The sequence below is a fragment of the Mesoplodon mirus genome, assembly GCF_964341445.2.
Source record: "Mesoplodon mirus genome assembly, chromosome: 5".
NCBI lineage: Eukaryota > Metazoa > Chordata > Mammalia > Artiodactyla > Ziphiidae > Mesoplodon > Mesoplodon mirus.
The window spans coordinates 38554170-38579382 of record NC_138980.1 but is presented as its reverse complement, the minus strand read 5'-3'; the positions used below and the strand labels follow the sequence as shown (position 1 = coordinate 38579382).

The 25213-nt window shown below is 50.4% G+C and overlaps 2 protein-coding genes across 3 annotated transcripts in view; one reads left to right on the top strand and one right to left on the bottom strand.

Moving 5' to 3' along the window:
* Positions 1-16179, top strand: part of CD320 (CD320 molecule) — a 39444-nt gene extending 23265 nt beyond the window's left edge. The window contains exon 5 of the mRNA XM_082620249.1: positions 14885-16179. Within this exon, the coding sequence (XP_082476375.1) occupies positions 14885-14991 (107 nt within the window). The 3' untranslated portion in view covers positions 14992-16179. The remainder of the gene's footprint in view (positions 1-14884) is intronic.
* Positions 5708-25213, bottom strand: part of CERS4 (ceramide synthase 4) — a 40540-nt gene continuing 21034 nt past the window's right edge. The window contains exons 2-12 of one of the 2 annotated variants that reach the window (XM_082620248.1): positions 19990-20055; positions 14398-14571; positions 12027-12144; positions 11559-11677; positions 11405-11462; positions 10956-11006; positions 10504-10596; positions 10155-10283; positions 9757-9863; positions 7885-8041; positions 5708-7594 (exon numbers count right to left, since the gene is read on the bottom strand). In XM_082620248.1, coding sequence (XP_082476374.1) covers positions 7418-7594; positions 7885-8041; positions 9757-9863; positions 10155-10283; positions 10504-10596; positions 10956-11006; positions 11405-11462; positions 11559-11677; positions 12027-12144; positions 14398-14570 — 1182 coding nt within the window. In that variant the 5' untranslated portion in view covers position 14571; positions 19990-20055 and the 3' untranslated portion in view covers positions 5708-7417. The remainder of the gene's footprint in view (positions 7595-7884; positions 8042-9756; positions 9864-10154; positions 10284-10503; positions 10597-10955; positions 11007-11404; positions 11463-11558; positions 11678-12026; positions 12145-14397; positions 14572-19989; positions 20056-25213) is intronic. The other variant, XM_082620247.1, reaches the window with a different exon arrangement.

Below are 25213 nucleotides of genomic sequence, written 5' to 3'. Positions count from 1 at the left end.
ACAGCATGATTTGACTTCCATACATCATGAAATGATTATCACAGTAAGTTTAGTGAACATCCATCATCACATATAGATAAAAAATTAAGGAAAGGGCCTCCCTGGTGGCGCAGTGGTTGAGAGTCTGCCTCCCGATACAGGGGACACGGGTTCGTGCCCCGGTCCGGGAAGATCCCACATGCCGCAGAGCGGCTATGCCTGTGAGCCATGGCTGCTGAGCCTGCGCGTCCGGAGCCTGTGCTCCGCAATGGGAGAGGCCACAGCAGTGAGAGGCCCGCGTACCACAAAAAAAAAAAAAAAAAAATTAAGGAAAGAGAAACTTTTTTTTCTTATAATAAGAATGCTTAGGATTTACTCAACAACTTTCATGTATAACATACAGCGGTGTTAATTATATTTATCATGTTGTATATTACATCCCTAGTACTTATTTATCATAACTGAAAGTCCATTGTTTTAATTTGCATTTATTTCTTTGATGACATATGTGTTCTCATATGCGTATTTGCCATCTGTATATCTTATTTAGTGAGGTGTCTGGTAAGATTTTTGGATCATTCTCTAATTGGGTTGTTTGTTTTCTTATTGTTGTTTAAGAGTTTTTTGTGTATTTTAGATAACAGTCCTTTATCAGGTATGTCTAATGCATTTTTTTTTCTTTTTTGGCCTCACCGCGCAGCTTGTGGGATCTTAGTTCCCTGACTAGGGATCGAACCTGCACCCTTGGCAGTGAAAGCGCAGAGTCCTAACCACTGGACCACCAGGGAATTCCCACATCATCTCTTGATAGTGTCTCTCACAGAGCAGAAATTTTTAGTTTCAGTGAAGTCTAGCTTATCAATCCTTTCTTGCATGGATCATGCCTTTGGTGCTATGTCAAAAAGTCATCACCAAACCCAAGGTCGTTTAGATTTTCTCTTATGTTATCTTCTAGGAGTTTTATAATAAACTCTTGTATTTTACATTTAGGTCTGTGATCCATTTTGGGTTAATTTGTGAACTGTGCAAGGTCTGTGTTTGGATTCATTTTTTACCTGTGGATGTTTAGTTTTTCCAGCACCATTTGTTGAAAAGGCTCTCTTTGCTCCATTGTATTGCCTTTGCTCCTTTGCCAAAGATCAGTTAACTATATTTATGTAGGTATGTATCCGGGCTGTCTCTTCTGTTCCACTGATCTATTATTTTGTCTCTTCTTTCACCAACACTATCCTGTCTTGATTATTGTACATTCATAGAAAATCATGAAGTCGGGTAGTGTCAGTCCTCCAACTTCTTTTTTTAATTAATTTTTATTGGAGTATAGTTGATTTACAATGTTGTGTTAGTTTCTACTGTACAGCAAAGTGAATCAGTTATACATATACATATATCCACTTTTTTTTAGATTCCATTCCTATATAGATCATTACAGAGTATTGAGTAGAGTTCCCTGTGCTATACAGTAGGTTCTTATTGGTTATCTATTTTATATATAGTAGTGTGTATATGGCAATCCCAATCTCCCAACTTATCTCTCCCCCACTTCCCCCTTGGTAACCATAAGTTTGTTTTCTACATCTGTGACTCTATTTCTAGTCCTCCAATTTTGTTCTCCTTCAATATTGTGCTGACTAGTCTGGGTCTTTTGCCTCTCCATTTAACTTGAGACTCACAGTGTTAATATACACAAAATAAGTTGCTGGGGTTTTGATTGGAATTGCATTGGATCTATAGACCATATTGGGAAGAACTGACATCTTGACAATATTGAGTCTTTCTATCCCATGAACATGGAATATTTTTCCGTTTATTTAGTTCTTTGATTTCTTTCATCAGATTCTGAAGTTTTCCTCATATAGAACTTGTCCATATTTTGTTAGATTTATACCAAAGTATTTAATTTTGGGGGGTTCTAATGTAAATAGCATTATGTTTTTTGTTTGTTTTATTTTGTTGGGGGGTGAAGTAGAAAAGAATAGCTTTATTGCTTTGCCAGGCAAAGGGGGCTAATGCCCTCAAAACTGTGTGTCCCCACATTATGTTTTTCATTTCAAATTCCACTTTTGAATTGCTGGTACATAGGAAAGTGATTGACTTTTGAATATTAACCTGGTATCCTGCAATGTTGCTATAATGGCTTATCAGTTCCAGGAGGGTTTTTTGTTGTTGTTGATTATTTTAAATTTTCTACATAGATGATCATATCATCTATGAACAAAGACAGCTTAATTTCTTTCTCCTTAATCTGTGTCCCTTCTATTTCCTTTCCTTGTCTTATTGCATTAGCTGAAACTTCCAGTATGATGTTGAAAGGCAGAGGGGATGTGCTTGCCTTGTTCCTTCCTCATCTTAGTGGGAAAGCTTTGAGTTTCTCCCCAGTAAGTATGATGCTAGCTGTAGTTTTTGTTTGTGTGTTTGTTTTGTTTTGTTTTGTTAGATATGTGTTTTTTTTGTTTAATAAATTTATTTATTTATTTTTGGCTGCGTTGGGTCTTCATTGCTGCACACAGGCTTTCTCTAGTTGTGGTGAGCAGGGGCTACTCTTCATTGCGGTGCGTGGGCTTCTCATTGAGGTGGCTTCTCTTGTTGCAGAGCACGGGCTCTAGGCGGGTGGGCTTCAGTAGTTGTGGCACGCGGGCTCAGTAGTTGTGGCTTGCAGGCTCTAGAGCACAGGCTCAGTAGTTGTGGCGCACGGGCTTAGTTGCTCCGTGGCATGTGGGATCTTCCCGGACCAGGACTCAAACCCATGTCCCCTGCATTGGCAGGTGGATTCTTAACCACTGCGCCAGCAGGGAAGCCCCTCTATTTTTATTTCTTTAAAAATTTTTTTACTTATATTGGAGTATATTTGATTTACAGTGTTGTGTTAGTTTCAGGGGTACAACAAAGTGATTCAGTTATACATATATTCAATACATATATCTATTTTCAAATTCTTTTTGTACTATTTTATAGGTTTAGGTATTCTGGACATTTCATATAAAAGCAGTCATAAAATGTGTGACCTTTTAGATTCCATTCCTATATAGATCATTACAGAGTATTGAGTAGAGTTCCCTGTGCTATACAGTAGGTTCTTATTGGTTATCTATTTTATATATAGTAGTGTGTATATGGCAATCCCAATCTCCCAACTTATCTCTCCCCCACTTCCCCCTTGGTAACCATAAGTTTGCTTTCACTTAGCATAATGTTCCTGAGGTTCATCCACGTTGTAGCATGTATCAGTATTTCCTTTTATGGTTGAATAATATTCTGTTTTGGGATATATCACATTTTGTTTATCCATTCACTTATCGATGGACATTTGTGTTGTTTTGATCTTTTGGCTATTGTGAACAGTGCTGCTATGAACAATCATATACAAGTATTTGTTTGGGTCCCTGTTTTCAAGCCTTTGGGTATATACCTAGGAGTAGAATTGCTAGGTCAGATGATAAATCTGTTTAACTTTCTGACGAACTACCAAACGATGTTCCACGGTAATTAACCATTTTACATTCCAACCAACAACATACAAGAATTGTTCTAATTTTTCCACAACCTCACCAACAGTGATTATTTTATATTTTGCTATATTTATGGTTATGGGTGTGAAGTGGTATCTTGTGGTTTTGATTTAGATTTCCTTAAGACACCTTTTCATGTGCTTATTGGCTGTATATCTGCTTTGGAGGAATGTCAATTGAAGTCCTTTGCCCATCTTTAAAATTTTTTGCTGTTGTTGAGTTTTAAGTGTTTATATATTCTGAGTGCTAGACCCTTTTCAGATATATGGTTTGCAAATAGTGTCTCCCATTCTACTGCATGTATTTTTGCATATCCCTTTTAAGTTGTACTTATTTATTTATTTATTTTAAATTTACTTCATTTATTTATTTTTGGCTGTGTTGGGTCTTCGTTGCCGCACGGGCTTTCTCTAGTTGCGGCGAGCGGGGGCTACTCTTCATTGTGGTGCGCGGGCTTCTCATTGCTTTGGCTTCTCTTGTTGTGGAGCACAGGCTCTAGGCGCATGGGCTTCAGTAGTTTTGGCACGTGGGCTCAGTAGTTGTGGCTCGCGGGCTCTAGAGCGCAGGCTCAGTAGTTGTGGTGCACGGGCTTAGTTGCTGCGCGGCATGTGGGATCTTCCCAGACCAGGGATTGAACCCGTGTCCCCTGCATTGGCAGGCGGATTCCCAACTACTGCGCCACGAAGGAAGGCCCTTAAGTTGTATTTATTAACAATAAAATGAGTATCTGTCACTATACCTCACAACCTCAAAAGTTAGAACAGTGACAGTTATTTGTATCTACCTGAGTGCTTTCCCCTCCCCAAATGAAAGGTAACTTTGATAAGTTCTGAATTTTGTGTTTATGTTTTCTATTTGTTAAAGAAATAATTATTCTAGATAGATGTGTATGCCTAAACAATACATCATCTTGTTTGAGTTGCTTTTGAACTTCATAGAACGGTCAACAATTTGACATGATGGTGAGTGATTTTCCAAAATGATTGTACCAATTTACACCACCCCCTCCCCAGTAATATATGTGAGGTTATTGATTCCCATCTTCTCCAATACTTGCTTTGGCCAATTTATTATTTTTTAAAAATTATTATTATTGGGCTTCCCTGGTGGCGCAGTGGTTGAGAGTCCGCCTGCCGATGCAGGGGACACGGGTTCGTGCCCCGGTCCGGGAGGATCCCACATGCTGAGGAGCGGCTGGGCCCGTGAGCCATGGCAACTGAGCCTGCGCGTCTGGAGCCTGTGCTCCGCAACGGGAGAGGCCACAGCAGTGAGAGGCCCGCGTACCAAAAAAAAAAAAAAAAAAAAAATATTATTTTTTGGCCGCCCCATGTGGCATGCGGGGTTCCTCGACCAGCGATCAAACCCATGCCCCCTGCAGTGGAAGCGTGGAGTCCTAACCAGTGGACCTCCAGGGAATTCCCTGGCCAGTTTATTTTTGCCAGTTGAATGGGCTTAAAATGGTGTCTCACCATCTTACTTTGCATTTTCCTGATTATCACTGAGATTTGAGTATGTCTTTATACGTTTATTGGCCATAAGTATCTTCTCTTCTGTAAGTGTCCATTGTGGTTTTTGCTCCTATTTTATTTTTAGGTCGGTTGTCCTTCTACTGAGCTGTAGGTGTACTAGGAAGGTCTAGACGTATTTTTAGGGATAAAGAGAAAAGGGTGGTGGTGGTGGGAGGGGCGTGTTCCAGGACAGAGGCGTTTTCCCTGCAAATCTCACCGACAGAGAATGCTGTCACTGTGTATTTTTGCCGGGGATAGCCAGGGAGAATTGACATTTCATTGTAGGTTTAATTTGCGCTGCGCTCAGATGGAGTGAGGCTGAGCATCTTTTTATCTGCTTCCAAGCCATTTGCATCTCTCCCCTGTGGACCACCTGCTCATCTTTTCATCCCTCGCTCCTCCTCCTAGGATCTACTTCTCCCTCACTTCACATTTCTGTCTGAGAAGCCCTTCACACCTCGGTATTCTTTTCCTCTTCTTTTCCCGTTTCTCTCTCTTCTCTCCTCTCCCTTTCTTCCCTCCAGGTCTCACCATCTTCTGACATCACATCCTCCAAGCTCCTAGTCTGCTCTCTCCCCTCTCATCTCCGGTGTCTCTCCAATGCCACCTTTTCTTCCACCTCCCCCACTGTCCCTTCTCTTTTCCTGTTTGTTTCCTACTTCCCATGACATCTCAGCTCTTCTAATTGTTCCCTCCTCTCTCATCTTTCCAGTCCCTCTTTCCAGTGATTCTAACACCTGCCTGTTTTTAAAACATTTTTATTTTATTGAAGTAGTTGATTTACAATGTCGTGTTAATTTCTGTTGTACAGCAAAGTGATTCAGTTATACATACATATACATTCATTTTCATATTCTTTTCCATTATGGTTTATCACAGGATACTGAATATAGTTTCCTGTGCTACACAGTAGGACCTTGTTGTTTACCCATTCTATATATAATAGCTTGCACCTGCCAATCCCAAACTCCTAATTTATCCCTCCCCCCACCTTTGGTAACGATAGGTTTGTTTTTCTATGTCTGTGGTCTCTTACTGTTTTGTACGTAAGTTCATTTCTATCCTTGTTTTTAGATTCTACATGTAAGTGATATTGTATGGTATTTGTCTTCTTCTTAGTTACTTCACTTCGTATGATGACCTCTAGGTCCATCCACGTGGCTGCAAATGGCATTATTCCTTCTTTTTTATGGCTGAGTAACATTCCATTGTGTATATGTACCACATCTTTATCCATTCATCTGTTGATGGACATTTAGGTTGTTTCCACGTCTTGGCTATTGTGAATAGTGCTATGAACATAGGGGTGCATGTATCTTTTTGAATTATAGTTTTGTCCAGATATATGCCCAGGAGTGGGATTGCTGGATCATATGTAACACCTTCCTCTCCCTCCATCCTTGTTTCTCAGTGGAGACACAGCAGGGACCTTTCTCCTCTCTGCCATCTCTCCCCACTCCCATCCTCTCCTCTTTGTTGAGAAGCACAGAAGGTGAGATCCGTCCCCCCACCCTTTCTCTCCTTTCTCTGACTCCTGTCTCTGGTGTTCCCCTGAAGGCAGCACATTCTGGCCCTGCATGGGACCTTGTGGCAGTGATTTCTGGGGTGTGTGTGAGGGGCGGGCACCCTCCTGCAGAGCTCCTGAGGAGACAGTGAAGTCACCCGGCTGAACCCTTGGGAAGCCTGCAGGAAGTTGCCCTCCCACAAAGTCCTATTTCACTGTCTCCAGGGAGGTCCTGGGGACCTTGAGGACGGGGATCTGCCAGGCTTGAGCAGGGGCTGCAGGAACAGGTGTGAGTCTCCCCTTCGCCCTTCTGTTTGGACCTGTGTGACTTTGGGTAAAGGACTCCACCTGTCTGAGCCCAGCACCTGCTCATCTGTACGCAAGGTCTGTGAGTAGCTGACGAAAGGCTGCCCTGGGGTGGAAGGAGGTAGCTTGGCTGAGGCTCTGGCTGGGAGTCAGGGACTCACCCAAGGGGGTCCGCATGCGCTGCTCACTGTCTGGGTCCCCTGGGGGTGGGCATGTGTCTTGGGGTGGCAGTGAGTGACCCATTGGTGAGGTATGTAATTCCTGGTTGCCTTGGGGCCTCTGGGGATGGATGAGGAGCTGTGACAGCGACACAAGCTCTCAGGCAGAGAAGTTGGCTCCGGTCAAGTTTTATTGGACCCCCTTTCAGCCTGGGGCTCTTCACAGTTGCCAGGCTGCCTGCACCCCTCTCTCCCCCGGCCGCAGCTCTGTCCATTTGCCTGGGGGAAGGAGGGAGGGTGGGCAGAAGGAAGGGGCTGGAGACAGATCATCAGCCCCTGGGGTGGGGCCCTCCCTGTCTCCACAGAATCGGCCCAAGGGTGCCCAGTCTAGCCGCCCCACGAATCCGAGCTGCCGGGCACTGGGGCAGCCCCTTGTAGTCAGTCCTCGGCTGGCTACGTGGCTGGCGTGTGCCCATTGGCCATCCGCCTGGCTGCCCGGCTCCGAGGGCCATCAGTGGGGGCTGCTCCAGGCCGGTGAGCCGCCCTGTTCTTCAGCTGCGGGTACTCCTGGGCTGCCTCCCCATCACTGGAGTCTGACTCTTCCACGTCGCTGCGAACATCCTTCTCCATCTGGGGAACAGGGAGGAGGGAGGAGGCGCGGGGCAGGGCTGGGCTGGGCTGGGGGCTCCAGGGAGGCACAAGCTAGCCAACCCTTGCCCGGCCCTACCTGGTCTTTCTTTTTCTTTCTTTCTTTTCTTAAAATTATTTTATATGTATTTACTTATTTAATATTTATTTATTTTATTTATAAAAAGTTTTGGGCCATGTGCACGGCATGTGGGATCTTAGTTCCCTGACCAGGGATCGAACCCACACCCCCTGCATTGACAAGGTGGAGCCTTACCCACTGGACCGCCTACCTGGCCTTTCTTTATGAAGCTGTAGATCATGCGAAGGATGAGGCAAGACCAGAACACGTGCAGCAGCTGTAGCACCATGAGAAGCACGTTGAAGAAGTAGTAGCCGAAGAAGGGGCCCGAGTTGGCAATGGACTCGTAGTATGTGGTATAGAGGATCCTACGGTGGGTGAGCAGGAGGGAGAGGGGCAGGGGTTCACCGGCTGCTGTTGCCCCCAGTCCTAGGAATCTCTAACTTGCATGACCTTCCCTGTTCCAGAACCTTCTATAGCTCCCCATTACCCACCCCCAAAGAATGATACCTGTGCCCTTCAGCTGGGCATTTAAGTACCCACCCCCCCTCACCTGGTTATATTCAAAGAATGAACAAGCTGGACAACTGGCTGGTTGTGACTGTAAACCCCAAGGGGGTGCTTAGTGTCCCAGCAGCTCTCCTGGGTGGTCCTTTCACACCTTCTCAGATCCCTCCCCCTTCCCTCCCACTACCACCTTCACCCAGATCAGCTGTAGGGTCATCAGTGACCTGCCTTGATCAGACAGCAGGCACCCAGCTGGCCCTCCCTCCTCCTGATGTTCTTTCCCCACGTGCCTTCGGGGACCCACACTCCCATGTCCCCACTTCATGGCTTCTCCCTCTCCATCTCCTCTGCAGGCTCCCCCGACCTGCAAACAGCAGGGGGCCCCAGGACTGGGCCTCTCTGTCCACCCCTGGTCTTCGGTGACCCTGTCCAGTCTCGTGACTGCAAACACTGGACATGGACGTCTCTCCCAGAACCCCAGGCTGGTGTTGACTGCTTCCTCCACACTTTTCGGTGGTGGTGCCTGAGGGGCGTGTTGCAGGCCCCTCAAACCCAGCACAGCCAGAGCTAAGCTCCTGATCCTCAAGCAGTAACTCTGAGCCCGTTGCCATCTCATGACCCTTGAGTCATCCCTGAGTCCACCCACTTCTCTCGACTGCATTGGTCGAGCCCCAACATTGCCCACCCGGACCAGTGCTGTCGCCTCCGCCCTGGTCCCCCAGCTCTTGCTCCAACCTCTTACCAGCTATTCCCCCGGGAGCCACCAGAGGGAGCCTGTGAGTACTCGAGTCAGGTCCCACCCATCCTCTGCTCAGAACCCTGCAGGGCTCGCCACCTGGCTTGGGATAAAAGCCCAACTTCTCCCCAAGGCCTGTAAGAGCTTGCATACTCTCTTCCGTCAGCTCTGTGCTCTCCCCTCCTCCCTCTCTCCCTCTTGCTCACTCTGGTCCTGCCACACGGGCCTTCTCTCTGTTCCTCTCTGTTCCTCCGACATGCTGGGCACGGTCCTGCCTCAGGGCCTTTGCACGTGCTCTTCCCCCTGTGATCAGTAGTTTTCTCCCTCACCTCCCTCCAGTCTCTATATGAACGCTGTCAGTGAGGCCTTCTCCGACCACCCTATTTCCAGCTATCCACACAGTTCCTGTGACCTTCCCAACTTTTTTTCTCTTTAGCATGAGCACTGCCTCACATATTCTATAGTCTACTTGTTTGCTTTATTATATTTCCCCATCTGCCAGTGTCAGCTCCAGGTGAGCAGGGACCTTCACGTTGTTCCCTCTGCTTGTTGCAACAGGCTCATCAAATTGCCAGGCAAAGACTTTAGCCCAACCCATGTTCCAGGCACACGGCAGGGGATGATGACTAAGCCCAGTTTTCCGTTTCTCCTACCTCTGGGCCTTTGCATATGCTGTGCCCTGTGCCAGGAACACCCTTCCTTGCTCCTCCTGGAAACCTCCCAGCCAACACCCCAGCTATCTGGATCGGGAAACCGAGGAACGGAGGGTGAGGCGGGCTTGGATCTCCGCCGCCCCACCGCCCCCCACCTCCCCAAGCCCCAGCGGGAGGGCTGACTCACTGGGTGGGGAAGAGCACGAGGCGAGTGTAGAAGAAGACCAGCGAGAAGATGATGAAGAGAGCGTCGCACACGCGCCGCCAGTGCGTGTAGTTGAACAACTTACAGGCCTGGAGGGGACAGCAGAGAGAAATGCACCTGGGGGTGGGGCAGCGGCGGCAGCACGCGGGAAGGGCGGGGCCTCCCCCCAGGGAAAAGGTGCCTCGGCCTGGGCCTGGTGAATTGGGGCGGGTCTTATCTCTAGGAATTGCCTAGAAAGGTAGAAAGTGCGGGGTCTGCGGATGGCGGGGGTGGGGCCTCACCTCCCAGGAAGACTGACAGGGGGTGGGCCTCAACACCAGGGGTACCTGGGAGGGCGGGGGGGCGGGGGGGTGGGAGGGGTCGGGCTGCGCCAGGCGCACCTCCAGCAGGTAGTCGGAGGAGTCGTGCAATAGCAGCACCAGAGAGCCGATGCGCAGCAGATTCGTGCTGTAGGAGAAGACGATCAGGGCGATGGTCACAAAGTGATGTGCCACCTGCTCCTTGAAATCCTGCGGGAGACGGAGGGTCACAGCCGGGATGAGGCTGGGGGGCTGGAGGGGCCCCACCCCGCAGGGCTGGGAGCAGGCCCTCCCAGGGGGTTGCTTGGCATGTGGACCCTATGCCTCCTGCCTGAGACACCAAGGGTCTCGGGGTGTGGGGTGAGGCCACCCCTCTCCTCCTGGAACTGGGTCATGACCGCCCCAGGCCAGACTCTTGGCCTGGCCTCACCTTGCGCTTGGTGTCGAAGGGCAGTGTGATCAGCAGAGAGACGTAGAAACTCAGCTCCAGGAGATACCAGTGGTACAGGGCCGGCTTCAGGGGCTGTGGCAGGGAGTGCAAGGTTAGCTGTGGGGAGTGGAGATTCCCACGGGACATGGGGCGTGGGGTAGGGCCCTCCCCATTTGCTCAAACCCATGACACATGAATCCCAATGAGTGAGGAAGGCATGAGCTCCCCATCCTTAGAGGTAATGAAGGGCAGTGGTCTTGTGGCAGCTCCTGCTCCCAGTATGTCCTGACTCCTGGCCCCTCTCCATTCCACACGGGAGCCAAAAAATAGAGTGGGATTCAGGGGGGGAATGATGGTGTGATGTCCAGCTTTGGCGCTCTTGCCTGTGGCCACAGGAACTCTGACTGCCCTGACCCTCCCACTAGCCTCCAGACACCACCCCTCCCACTCACCTGCTGTGGGTAACCGTCCCAGCACATTACCGGCGTCCACAGCCACGATTCCTGCAGGGACACGGGAGTCTGAAGTTGTCCAGAGGTTAGAACCCAGCCCCCCCAACCCCCAGCCCCCGGCCTGGGGCCTCCTCAGGCCTCCTTGGCCCTTGACGTGCTGCTGTCACTCAGGCCGGCTGTCTCCTGCCTGGTTGCAACTCTGCTCTCACTGTAGACCAGGGGCTGATTCAGAATCCCCAGCCCTGACGCAGAGTAGGTCCTCTCAATAGGCACCCATCGAGTGAACATTGACCACCACCTGGCCTCACTCCCTCCACCCTCCCTCTCTGTGCCTTAGCACATGTTTGCCCCTCTGCCCGAACCCCACACACCCCTCCCCAATCCAATCCAGGCCCAGCGCGTACTAGGTGCTTGAGGGATAGGGCAGGTGAGCTGTCAGGTACACTCACGTGGTAAAGAACCGAGATTCCACCGATGAAGGAGCACAGATAGAAGGCGAACCTCCAGCTGCAGGCGGGGAGGGAGCCCCTGAGGCAGCTGCCAAAGGACCAGACCCCCTGCTGCACCCCAGACTCCCCCTTCCCGGCCCCACCCTGGGCTTACCTGGCCTCACAGAACTTCTTGGTCAGGCAGGGCCGGTCCTGGTTCCGGCGTCTCCGGAACCAGTGTTGGGTCTGTCGCAGTGTGAGCCCACACTGGGTCGCCAGGAGGCTCATCTGGGGCTGGGGAGGGAGTGATGGGGGCCAGGGTCACAGAGGTGGCCTCCTGCCCCCGTCCCAGGACAGGCGGGACCCAGCTCTGCCCCCCCTCCCCTAGAGCCCCAGGCCTCGCCTGTGGGGTGCTCTGCCTTTGGAGATGGGGGAGTAGGGGGTTTCACAGGGTGGGGGTCCCCCCAAAAAGAGGCCTTATAAAAACCCAGCCCTGCTCACAGACAGGCTGATGGGAACTGGGATTCAAGGGGCTGGGGGTGGGGACAGCCTCCCACAGAGGTTTTCTTGCACCCCCTCTAGAACCTCCCCCAGGGGACCCAGGCAGGCCAATGGGGAGGGAGGAGGGGGTCAGGGATCTCACCTCTGTGGGTCTCTGCCCTTCCATAAGGAAGTGTTTCTCCAGCGTGGCATTGGGCTTCACCGGCCTTCTGGTCTGGTTCCGCACACCCAGCCACCGACTCAGGGGCAGGCCAATGAATCTGGGTGTAGGGGAGACACAGCTTGTCAGTCCAGGTGGGGAAACGGGGGCTCAATGGGCCGCATTTTAGGACCCTGGAGGTGGTAGCCTGGCTGTTGCATTGTGCCCAACCTAAGAGAGGAAGCTGGATTGGTCTTCAGGATGGGGGATGAACAACAACTTTGGTGGTACCCAGGCACCTTCACTCCATCCCAAACCAGGGATGAGAGTCCCCTCGATGCCTGTCTCATGATGGCCTGGGTCCTGATCTGCCCCGCTACCAGGCTGGGGGCCCCCCCCGCATGGGCAGAAGCAGGTCTGCTCCTTCTCAGGCCTCCCTCCACCCAGCATCCCCCCCTCCCTTGTGCACACTTGGAGGAGCCGGGACCCTGGTGAGTCAATTACCACATTACCCACAGGGGGGCCCCCAAGACCAGGGGTCGGGACCAAATTGCATGTCCACCATCCTAATATCACCTTTCATTGGGGGAAACTGAGGCTCAGAGCAGCCCAGCAAGGAAATTATTCCAGACTCAATCGTGTTGGGGGGCAGGCGGGGGTGGGAATGGGACATGACAGCCATTTACTGAACGCTTAGGATCTGCCAAGCATGTGTCCAAGTCCACCTCGTGTGCTGGCTCACTTAACGCTAGTATTGTCCCCATTGTCCTGATGGGCAAACTGAGGCTCAGAGAGGCCAGAAACACGCTCAAGGTGACACAGCAAGTGAATGGCAAACCCAGGATTCATTTTCCCTTAACAGGGAAAACCTCTGCCTTTGTTTGACCCCAGAAAAGCTACTTCCAACCCCATTGCCCTTTAGAAAGGCAAGGGATGCCTTTGGGAGGAGTTAACACTGCCACCTCAGCTGGAGCCACTGGCTAAATAGGTGGGAAAATAGACCCAGCCTTCAAGGCCTGGCTGAATTGGGCCTCCCAGAATCCCTGAGGCAAAGCCTCGATCCTCGCTGAACTACCTGCTGTGTGACCTCAGGCAGGTCATTTGACCTCTCTGTGCCTCCATTTCCGCTTCTGTAAAATGGGGATAATAACAGTACAACCTCACTGGGTGAGGGCTGAGTTAAGACACACAAACTGCTTAGAGCAATGGGTGGCACAGAGGAAGAACCCGAAGAGTATCTAGTAAATACAGTGTCAGTGGACATGCCCTGGATTCCCCATGTCCAGCCTGTGTCCTGGGAGCCCAGACCCTAGGAAGCTCCTCATGAGTGGGAGAGACAAAGCAAAGTGTAGAATGCTCGCACATCCCTGTGGTCAAAGAGTGGGACACAGGGAAGGACCCGAAGTGAGGGCCAGAGGGGGTTAAGGGCTTTGTGGGGAGAGGGGCAGGGCAGGCTTCCCTGGAACCCAGCCTTGAAGGAACTGCAGGGGAGTGAGTGCAAAGGCCAGGGGGTCGCAAAGAAGGTGGGGGACCTGAAACAACATGTGAGATGTGGAGGAAGGGGAGGGGGAGGGGCCCTCAGGCATGGAGGGGGAAGCTGGGGGAAGGGGGGGCAGGCCTGGTGGGGGTAGGCCATGGGGGCAAGGCAGGTCTGGGAGCTGTAACCGCAGCATTAGTCATGTAGAAAAGGGTGGGACCACCTAGGTCAGAGGGAAGGGACCCAAGAGATGGACAGCCAGAGAAGGAGAAGGAACTCCAGTTTGGGGCAGCGTTTGGGTCACATGAGAAATGACTAAAAATCCATGGGGTCTGGCAACCAGGAGGGCACTGGGAACCTGGGCAGGCAGCATATACTCGGGGGCCGGCTGCCAGGCTCCAGGAGGCTGGGGGTGAGTGGAGGGGGCCCCCAAAGGGGGGCTGGAGTGCCTATGCCCCTTCCTTTGGCTAGAAAGGGGAGCAGGAGAAAAAGGCGGTAAGGGAGAGGGCAGGAGGTGGGGATGGGGGAGAGGTGCCCATACAGGACAGAGGGAGGAGGGAGTGGGCAGGAGTTTCTTTGCTTACTCACTGGCCTCTGCAGACCCATCCTAGGTCAGCAAAGCAGGCACATCCCCTCCAGGGCCCCCACTTGTTTTCTGAAGATGCTGGCACACCCAGACCTGAGCTGCAGCCAGCATTCCAGGCATCAGAGACTATCGGAGCGGGGGTGGTGGCAGCTGGGGGCAGGATGGAGCCCAAAAAAGCACTCTGACTCAAAGCCAGGCTCCGTCCGGGGACACATGAGGATGAAATCACACAGATGGGAGAGCACAGGGCGGGTGCTGCGCACACACGAGCGATGACAGGCTCAACCTGCCAGGGCACAGCGGACACTCACCTCTCGAAGGCGAAGCGCACAGCCACCAGGGCCAGAGCCAGGGGCAGGGCCATCAGCATGTCCTGGGGGTGGGCGTAGACCAGGCCATCGCGGTCCTCCAGTACAGCCCACGAGTTGTTGGGTGGTAGCCAGAACCTCTCCTGCCATAGCCACTCATTCAGGCTGGACCACATACTGTGGACACACGGTCCAGTTAATGGAGAACTTGGCACACAGGACGGGTAGTGGGAGGGCCCAGCACCTCGCCCTCACACCCCCCAGTGCCTAGCAACCTGAAGTTTATTAGAGCCAGTGTTAAGGACAGACTTGGGCTGGGTGTCCTCAGGCAAATGACCTGACCTCTCTGAATCTCAAGTTCATCTGTAAAATAGGGACAGTAATACCCACCTCTCAGCCCAGCCTGATACGGCACACAAACTGCTTAGCCCAGTGCTTATTGACCCTTAAATACAGCTCATGACAGTAGTTATTATTCTGTACTCTACAGACATGAGAACAGCGGCCAGAATCAAGGGAGTGGCTGATCGGGGTCACGAACTTGAGTTCTCAAAATGTCTGGGAAGGTCTTCTGCCACTGTGGGAAGATGCCTCTGATACAGCCCAAAGATGAAGGATTTAAGGAAATCCACGATTCTCTCCCTGGCCAACCATCCACACATGGACTCCCCTTGAGGTGTGAATGTCGGCTATCTCGCTCGCCATCCCAAGAGCCCGGCTGCAGCTTGGCAAGAGAGCCTACTGCGTGATCGAGCTTGCTGCCAGATAATGAAGCAGTGGTCGAGGTGGGCCAACTTTCCACCAAGAGCTTCTGGGGAGCTGCAGTGGGGCCCAGCTGTCCTGATGAGCCCAAATAGCTTCTCCTGTTCCCAAGATTTAAGACTAAGTGCCCTAACCCCACACTGGTCCCCACTTGCAAAGTTTGTTCATTCATTTGTTTGTCTGTCCATCCATCCATCCATTCACCCACCCACCCATAGTCCATCTACTCATCTGTTCATCAATCCACCTATTCATCTGTTCATCCATTCAGCCATATCGTCTGCTTGCCCACCTGTACACCTACCCAACCAGCCAGCCAGCCAGCCAGCCATCTATCCATCCACCCACCTACCTGTCCATCTTCCCATCCATCCATCCGCCTATCCATACATCCATCTACCCACCTGTCTGTCTACCTGTCTGTCCATCCATCCATCCACCCACCCACTGTCCATCTACTCATCCATCCATCCACCTATTCATCTGTTCATCCATCCAGCCATCTGCCTGCCTACCTGCACATCTATGCGTACAGCCATCTGTCCATCCATCTGTTCATCCACCCACCCATCCACTCATCCATCCATCCATCCACAAGATATTCTCTGAGCGGCTTGTACATGCCAGCCTGGGGCTGGATGTTGGGGACGCAAGCAGGGAACAAAGCAGACACATTCCTGTCACCATGAAGCTCACAGCCCAGCAGGGGGAGGCAACCAATACACAAGTAAACAGATTCATAAATAAATAACACAGTGTGATGGGTCTGGTAGAAAATAAACAGGGTGGTGCGATTTATCAAGGAAGGTCTGAGCTAGGTCTCAGCTCATACACCATCTGAGCTGAGACCTAGAGATGAGGAGGGCCTGGGTTTGTGCAGAAGAAGGTAGTGGTGCTGCGAAGGGGGCTGGGAGGGGCCTTCCAGAGAAATGAGCAGCAGGTACAAAGGCCCTGAGGCAGGACTGAGTAAAACTGAGTGTTGGAGAACCAGTAAGGATTCCTGTGTGTCTGGAGCAGAGTGAGCAAGGGGAGAGCGGGAGGAGGGGAGGGCAGGGAGGGGACGGGGCAGGTCATGCAGGGCCTGTGGAATTTGGATGACTTCCTCCAACATTTTGTGATGAAAAATTTCAAACCTACAGAAAAGGTGAATTTACAGTGAACATCTATATACCCACCACCAGACTCTCCCATTCACGTTTTGGTCTATTGCTTCATCACACATCTGCCCATGTATCCATCCATCCCTCTATCCACCCACCAGTGCATTTCTCGGTGCATTTCAAAATAAGCAGCTCGGGTTGGGGGAGGGATAAATTAGGAGCTTGGGATTAAAATATACACACTATTATATATAAAATAGATAATCAACAAGGACCTACTGTATAGCACAGGGAACTATACTCAGTATCTTGTAATAACCTATAATGGAAAAGAATCTAAAAAGTAAATATATATATGTGTATACGTATATGTATAACTGAATCACTTTGCTGTACACCTGAAACTAACACAACATTGTACATCAACTATATTTCAAGAAAAAATTTTTAAGAAGCAGCAGACATCAAGTCACATCACCCCTAAATATTTTCAGCGTGCAGATCATTAACTAGAGTTCGATATTGACTTACGTGTTTTTTTTTTCTTTCAAGGTAAAATTTACTAGAGCAAAATGCACTCATGTTAACTGTACAGTTGCTGAGTTTTGACAAATACACGCACCTGTGTAAACCAACCTCTGGCCACAAACACTCCCATCCCTCCACAAGGTTCTCTCTTGGGCCCTTTCCCAGCCAGCCTCCATCTCTACTGTCCAAAGGTAACGTCTGCTCCGGTTTTTTTTCCATCAGGGATTACTTTTGTCTGTTCCAGAACTTTATATAAATGGAATCACAGACCCTGTCTTTGTGTCTAGCTTCTTTCACTTGTGTAATATTTTCAAGATTCATCCCTATTGTTCCAAGATCAGTAGCTTCCTTCTTTTTTTTTTTAAAAAAATATTTATTTATTTATTTGGCTGCGCCAGGTCTTAGTTGCGGCATGTGGGCTTCTCTCTAGTTGTGGCGTGTGGGCTCTAGAGCGCACACACTGGGGCTCAGTAGTTGTGGCGTGCGGGCTTAGTTGCCCTGCAGCATGTGGGATCTTAGTTCCCCGACTAGGGATTGAAGCCGTGACCCCTGCATTGGAAGGTGGTTTCTTAACCACTGGACCACCAGGAAAGTCCCGAGCTTCTTTTTTTCTTATTCCCGAATCTCTGACACCAAATGAATATACCACGATTGGTTATCATTTGCTTGTTGATGGGTATTTGGGATGCATTCAGCGTTGGGGAATTATGAACAAAGCTGTTCAGAGCATTCACATCCAAGTCTTGTGTGAACAGAAGTTTTCCTGTCTCCTGGGTCCATCCGGAGGAGTGGAATTGCTGGGTCATTCTGCATGTTTTCCTTCATAAGCAACTGCCAAACTGTGTTCTGGGGTGGCTGTACCATTTTACACTCCATTTCGTGCAGTCTGGGAGTTCTATGGCCCGTGTTTTTATTGTAGGTAAGATGGCAAGCAGGGGAGGGGGGGTGTTGGTTGCCATACAGGAAGTGGCCTTGGAGGCCAGAAGGGGGGCCAACCCAGATAATCCAGGATCGTTCCCCCCATCTCAAGGTCAGCCGATTAGCAACCTTAATTCCATCTGCAATCTCACCTTCCCTTTGCCACGTTAGGTAGCGTATCCCCAGGTTCCAGGATTAGGATGTGGACATCATTAAGGGGGCATTATTATAGAGAAAATTCACTGAGTTGTGCATCTATGTTGTGGGCTCTTTCTCTGTGCAGATTCAAATGTTTGCCTTGGGGCTTCCCTGGTGGTGCAGTGGTTGAGAATCTGCCCGCTAATGCAGGGGACACGGGTTCGAGCCCTGGTCTGGGACGATCCCACATGCCGCGGAGCAACTAGGCCCGTGAACCACAACTACTGAGCCTGCACATCTGGAGCCTGTGCTCCGCAACAAGAGAGGCCGCGATAGTGAGAGGCCTGCGCACCGCGATGAAGAGTGGCCCCCGCTTGCCACAACTAGAGAAAGCCCTCGCACAGAAACGAAGACCCAACACAGCAAAAATAAATTAATTAATAAACTCCTACCCCTCAAAAAAAAAAAAAAGTTTGCCTTGAAAAAGTCTATGATTCTGCTAAAATATGACACAAATGAACTCATCTATGAAACAGACTCACAGACATAGAGAACAGGCTTGTGGTTGCCAAGGGGAGGCTGGGTGGGGGAGAGATGGAGTGGGAGTTTGGGGTTACCAGATACAAACTATTACATATAGAATGGATAAACAACAAGGTGCTACTGTATAGCACAGGGAACTATATTCAATGTTCAGTGATAAACCATAATGGAAGAGAATATGAAAAAGAATGTGTGTGTATATATATATAACTGAATCACTTTGCTGTACAGCAGAAATTGACACAACATTGTAAAGCAACTATACTTCAATAAAATACCTTTCAAAAAAAAGTCGATGATTCTGATTTCAATTCCAACAGGTGGGTTTTTTTCCCCCACACCACCTGACACCAGCTGTGTATCCTACAATTCAACTCAACTCTGACACCATCTACCTGGAGATACACCGGTTGAGGGCTCAGTCCCACAAGGCTGTACCCATCCCACTTCAGACGCCAAGCACAAGTCCAGATTGTCACCTGTGCTTCTGACCAACTGGACATAGATGGAGGTCCCCACGAGCCCTCCTTGGTTCAATTAATTTTCTACAGCAGCTCACAGGACACAAACAGTTTACTTCCTAGATGACCGATTTATTATAAAAGGATATATAACTCAGGAATAGCCAGATGGAAAGAATCATAGGGCAAGGTATCGGGGAAGGGGGCGGAGCTTCCACGCACTCCCCAGATGCACCAGTCCCCGCACATCTCTTGTTCATCAACCTGGAAGCTTTCCGAATCCCCATCCTTAAGGGTTTTTATGGCGGCTTCATAACATAGTCGTAGTAATTAAATCCATGGCCACTGGAGGTCCAGGGGTGGGAATGAAAGTTCCAACCCTTTCATCAAGAGGTTGGTTCCCCTGGCAACCAGTCCCAGCCTTAGGTGACCTGAGTGGGGGGGCTTTCCAAAAGTCACCTCATTAACATAACAAAAGGCACCTTTACTCCTCTTATCATTTAGGAAATTCTCAGGGTTTTAAACCCTCTGTGCCAGGAACCGAGGAAGGCCAAATATCTACTTCTCATTATAGATCACAATATCACAAGTCAAATACAGAAAAAGAAAAATTCTCAGAGTCTGAGGAACTGGGTGAACCAGGATGGTGAATGGATTTGGGGGCAGGAGGTGGGTTTGGTGTTAGACAAGACAAGTTGGGGGAAGGTGAACTGTCAGTCATCGTGTGCCTAATGTTTAAATCCACGGAGATGTGTCATGAAAAAATATTGCCTGCTGTGTCAGTAAGCAAAGGATGTTGCAGCCAACAAGCCACCACATTACAGCTGCTGTCCCCCCTCCCCCCATGGTGAGTTCTGAGGGAACTCAGGATGGAAACAGCATGCCTGCCATCTAGCTACACCCACCCCCGACAGTGCACCCCAAGGAGACTCAGGAAGAGAAAGCACAGATTGCTGGCCCAGATAGCTGAGGTGCATATCAAAGAAATGAATTCAGTAAGCCCAGATTCTTGCATCTTCCCAAACAGAGAGAATTCCTTAACTTGAGCTATCTGGTTTTCTTTTAATTAACAGTAATCGTTTGATGTTCTGACTACCTGGTCTTTGTTGCAAAAACCCCTGTATTTATCCGGGCTCCTCCCTTACCTCTCTGGAGCAGTTCCTTAGAGCTACCTGAGAGGCTGTTTCCTGGGCTTGAAGTCCTCAGAATGTCTGCAGAACAAAACATAATTCTCAACTTTTCGGTTGTGCATTTTTTTTCCATCGACAGTGGATTTGGGGGCAGGAGATGGGTTTGGTGACAAGAAGCTCCTCCAGGGTTGGGGCAGGGGATGGATGGAATCCCCCAGGGAAGGGGTGTAGATGAGGGACCAGCCCACAGACCATGCCTTATGGTGTCCAGGTTCAGGCATCATTGAAGTGATTAGTAGTAGCCGCCACCACTGGACACTCCAGCGTGGGGGGGGACACCAAAAGGCAGCAGGCTGACAAGTGGGCAAAAGTGTCAAACAAACAAACAAACAAAGGAACAAAGGGTGTCGCTCACTATCCAGTTATAAAAAGGGTTAAACTGCAACCGGCAGGCAGTGCACCTTGAGGGGGATTCAGGATGGGAAAAAAAAATACGATGAGGCGTTTTGTGCTTTGGATCAAAGGGTCCCTGGATAGTTCAGACGCACAGCAGGAAGAATTTCAATGACCTCAGATTCGTGTATCTTCCCATACACAGACAAGCACGAACGTCATTAACTTGAGATATCTGTTCTTTGTGATTGGCAGTCATCCTTTCCCAAGATGTATGCTTGATTGCATGCATTTCCTAGCCAAAAAAATTCATATATATTCTGGCTACTCCCCTACCTCTTTGGAGCTGTTTACTCAGAGCTACTGAGTGGCCTTCTTCAGGGCTATAGTCCTCAGTAAAGACCCAACAATACGTAAACTCACACCTCTCCTGTTGTGCATTTTTCTTTAACACAGGTGTCTGGGGACTTCCCTGGTGGTCCAGTGGTAAAGAATCCGCCTTCCAATGCAGGGGATGCGGGTTTGATCCCTGGTCAGGGAACTAAGATTCCCACATGCCACGGGGCAACTAAGCCCGTGTGCCACAACTACTGAGCTTGGGCGCCTCAACGAGAGAGCCCACGTGCCACAAACTACAAAGCCCACGCGCTCTGGAGCCCACACGCCACAACTAGAGAGAAACCCGTGCGCCACAAGAGCCCTTGGGCCGCAATGAAAAGATCCCACGTGCCTCAACGAAGGTCCCGTGTGCCGCAACTAAGACCTGACACAGCCAAAAAAAAATAAAGAAAAAAAAAGATTATATCATCTGTAAATAGATAGTTTAAAAAAATGTTTAGGGCTTCCCCGGTGGCGCAGTGGTTGAGAGTCTGCCTGCCAATGCAGGGGACGCGGGTTCGTGCCCCGGTCTGAGAAGATCCCACGTGCCACAGAGTGGCTGGGCCCGTGAGCCATGGCCGCTGAGCCTGCGCGTCCGGAGCCTGTGCTCCGCGGCGGGAGAGGTCACAATGGTGAGATGCCCGTGTACCGCAAAAAAAAAAAAAAAAAAAAAATTAAAAAAAAAAAAGACAGGCATGTGACAGTGGCTAGTTTAGACCCACAAGGCTCAGGAGGCCCAGACAGAATAGACAGGTGGACAGGTGGATGGGGGAACTTCTGCCCAGGTTGTTGAGCTCTCTAAAAAGAGATAAATTAGGAGTTTGGGATTAACATATACACACTACTATGTATAACATGATAAACAACAAGGACCTACTGTATAGCACAGGGAACTATACTCAGTATCTTGTAATAACCTATAATGGAAAAGAATCTGAAAAAAAATACACACACACACACACACACACACATAACTGAATCACTGTGCTGTACGCCTGAAACTAACACAACATTGTAAATTAACTATATTTCAATTTTTTTAAAATGGTTTAAAAAAAAAAGAAACCAACTTCACTAACAGGCAAATTTCGCTTGATCCCATGCACCCACTGGGGCATAACTGCACACACCCAGCCCGGAATTCCTGGCCTCACTCTCCACAGCCTCCTAGCAGGAGCCACACCCACCACAGGGCATCTATAGACTTCTCCTGAGGGGTCCTCCCACCCATCTGAAGACCCCCAGCCAGCTAGAGATATCAGTGGGCAGTGCAGATGCCCAGTGCAGATATAAGTGGGCTGGGCATCCTGGGAAGGCCCCCAGCCAGCTAGAGCTGGAGCCAGAACCCAGGGGTCCAAGCCCCCAGCCACATGTTCACCCCCCACCCAAGATCGGGTCCACCACAGCCATGGTGCTAGCATGTCATGATGAGCTTTGGGGACAAGTGAGAACACACAAGAGCAATGGCATCTCGTAACCCCAGGCCTCTGCCCACGTCCCCAGCCTCAAAGCCCACGATTCACTGTTTGATACGCTCTGATACAATCACACACACTGTATGATTTCACACACCTCAGCCTTTACAAATGCTGTCCTCTGCCTAGAATGCCCATCTAATATTTATTGTCCCATGCTGGGTGCTGAGGACATAAAATGGTGGGGAAAGCTGGCAAGGTCTCAGCCCTCGTGTCTCTCTGGCAAACTCTTATGCATCCTTCAAAACCCTGTTCAGTTGCCACTTCCTCCTGGAGGCACCTCCTGATTGTCCCTACTTCAGATCCGGTTAAAGCACCCTCTGCCAGTTCTGCCTCATTCACTGTGACATTGGAAGCTGGCCAGGCAGTCTTTTTGGTGGGGTGGGGCAGGGGGCTGGAAAAGGAAGGAAGCATGACCAGCCTCAAGCCCCAGTCCCCTCAGCTGAAGCAGGCATCGCCCTTTCTGGTCCCCAAGTCAGAAAGGGAAACAGAATGCACTTTCCAAACCTGCAAGCCTTCCAAGGGGGCTTCAGACTGACACACCCTAACCGCAGAGGTCTTAGCCTTGGACCTCCTACCCTTTCTCTAACCTGTGTCTGTCTGTTTGCCCACCCCCTTTAGCCTCTTGATAAAGAAGAGACTCTGAGGTTTGAGAAGTCACCCATGTCCATGCATTGTGGTCGAGCAGGCCAGTGAGCCTGCATGTGGAACACGTGGGCAGGGTCTGGCACACAGAAGGGGCTCAGGTACGGCTGTAACCAGGCATCCATGGCCAGCAAGGTTCAAACTTCTCTTCCACGCCTGCCCCTGACAGATGCCCTCCTCCCGACGGGCAGGCGGGAACGAGGGTCAGGGAGGCACTCCTCCCCAACTTTCGTTTTTTCCTCTCTTGGACCCCGGCTCCTCTGCTCATTCCCTGTGACACTCTGTCTCCTTGGGCCTCAGCTGCCCCATCTGAAAAATGGGTACAGCCAGACCCTCTGCTTTACTGAACCGTTGTGGGGGCTCAGGAAGCTGAGCAGTTTGTAAATGCTCCATGCTGCTGTTGCAATGGATTTGATTCCTGCAATTTACCCACCATTGACCTTGTCATTGACCTTGTCACTCATGTTTCTGTTCCCTCATCTGTAAAATGGGAATAACAATGCTCCCTGCCCCCACACAGAGGGGATTGGGAATAATGCCTGGGGTGGAGTGAGCACTAAGTAAAACACAGTTACTATTAGCAGTAGAGAGGACGGGGCGATGGGGAGCAGTCTGGAAAGGAGGGTGCTGGTCTGCGCAGGTTCTGAGTGGTTCTTCCTGGACACACACCCCACCGCCCCTCCCCCAACGCCCACCCCGGCCTCTGCAGCCTTTCCTTAAAGAGGTAGCAAATGAATGAGCCTGCGCTGGCTCACCCTGGGCTGCTAAGGGGTCATTTGGAGAATCGCCAACTGGGTGGCCGGTGTAGCCTGAGGCTTCATCCTCCTCACCGCACCCTGCCCCCTCTCCCCAGCCTGGTCTCCCTGCCCAGCTGCTTCTTGAAGGCACTTTGGTCCCACTCCCAGCCCTGCCCCTGCCACCTGGGAGCCAGACTCTGATAATCCTTCTTAGTGGCTAAAAATATCCCCAGATTGGGGGAGAGAGAGAGAGAGAGCAGGGCTTTGTGCTGACACGTGGAGGGGGGGATGAGCACAGGATCCCTGTCGCTCCCCTGAACCCCCAAAGGCCCCAGCACTGCCCAGCACATGTGCACAAAGACTGGTTTTATTTTAAATCTAGCTGGAAATGTAGGACTTGCCCGGGTTGTGAAAAAGGAAATCAATTCATACTCCAGATGTCTGGGTTGCCCAGGGAAGAACAGACACACACATACACACTCATGCGGCCCCTGCAGCCTCGCCTGCTGCCCGGGGTCACCTGACTCCTTCGGCTGGAGGCCCAGGCAGGGAACACATGATGGGCTAAGTGGGGGTTATTTGTAGATAACCACAGCCGCCCCTGCACTGGGCGCTGGCTCCTCCACTCTGGCCTCTCTGAACAGGGTCCCTGCGGGGTGCTAATGACCAGAGATGCAGCCAGCCCAGGAGAAACCACCTTCAAGGACCCTGAGGAGGGCCCCAAGTCCAGGGCTCTGCCTTGCCTCAGCCCCTCATATTTAGACACACTCCTGCCCTCTACACTCTGGCCCTGTTAGTATCCCCGCCTCCCCCGCACTAGCTCAATTTACTGTAATGGCTGCTTGGTGGGATTCCAATTCACCAAGCTCATTCCTGCCCCAGGGCCTTTGCACGTGCTGTGTCCAACCCACCAAGCTCATTCCTGCTTCAGGGCCTTTGCAATGTGCTGTCCTCCCACACAACCTCTGTCTCATCATTCACATCTCAGTTCAGTATTACCTCCTCAGGAAGTCTTCTCAGATCACTACCAAAGAAGCCACCATATTATACCATCTTCTTACCCTATTTTGTTGCTTCAGCCCCCTCACCTCACTTGATCTGTTTTCTTATTCATTTGTTTGTCTGCCTCATCCCAAGACATAAGCCTCATGAAGGCAAGAATGTTGTTTAGTCACTGCTGTACCCTCAGGGCCCAGGACGATGGTTAAGTACCAACTAAATGTTTGCTAAGTGGATGAAAAAGCAGGTAGAACAGACACATGGACAGGTGGGTGGATGGGAGGACTCTGGCTCAGGTGGTCAAACTTTCTAGAAAAAGAAACCACCTGCTTTATTGGGCAAGGTTAGCTTGATCCCCATGGTGTAAGTCCACTGCCTCCTTGTTTCAGAACTGGGAAGCCAGAGGCTCAAAGCAAGCAGCAGCTGCATGCAGCCAACAAGGGAGTGAGTCAGAGCTAGAAGCTCTCCACGGTGGGGAGGGAGTTGCTCTGCCCACCAGTGAGCTCAGGGCTCACAGGCCTGTCTCTGCCTATCAAGGTTTCCCAAGGAACAAAGTCCTACACCACCACCACACCCCTAAGCTGTCCCAGAGCCTTTTCAGGGCCCCAGAGG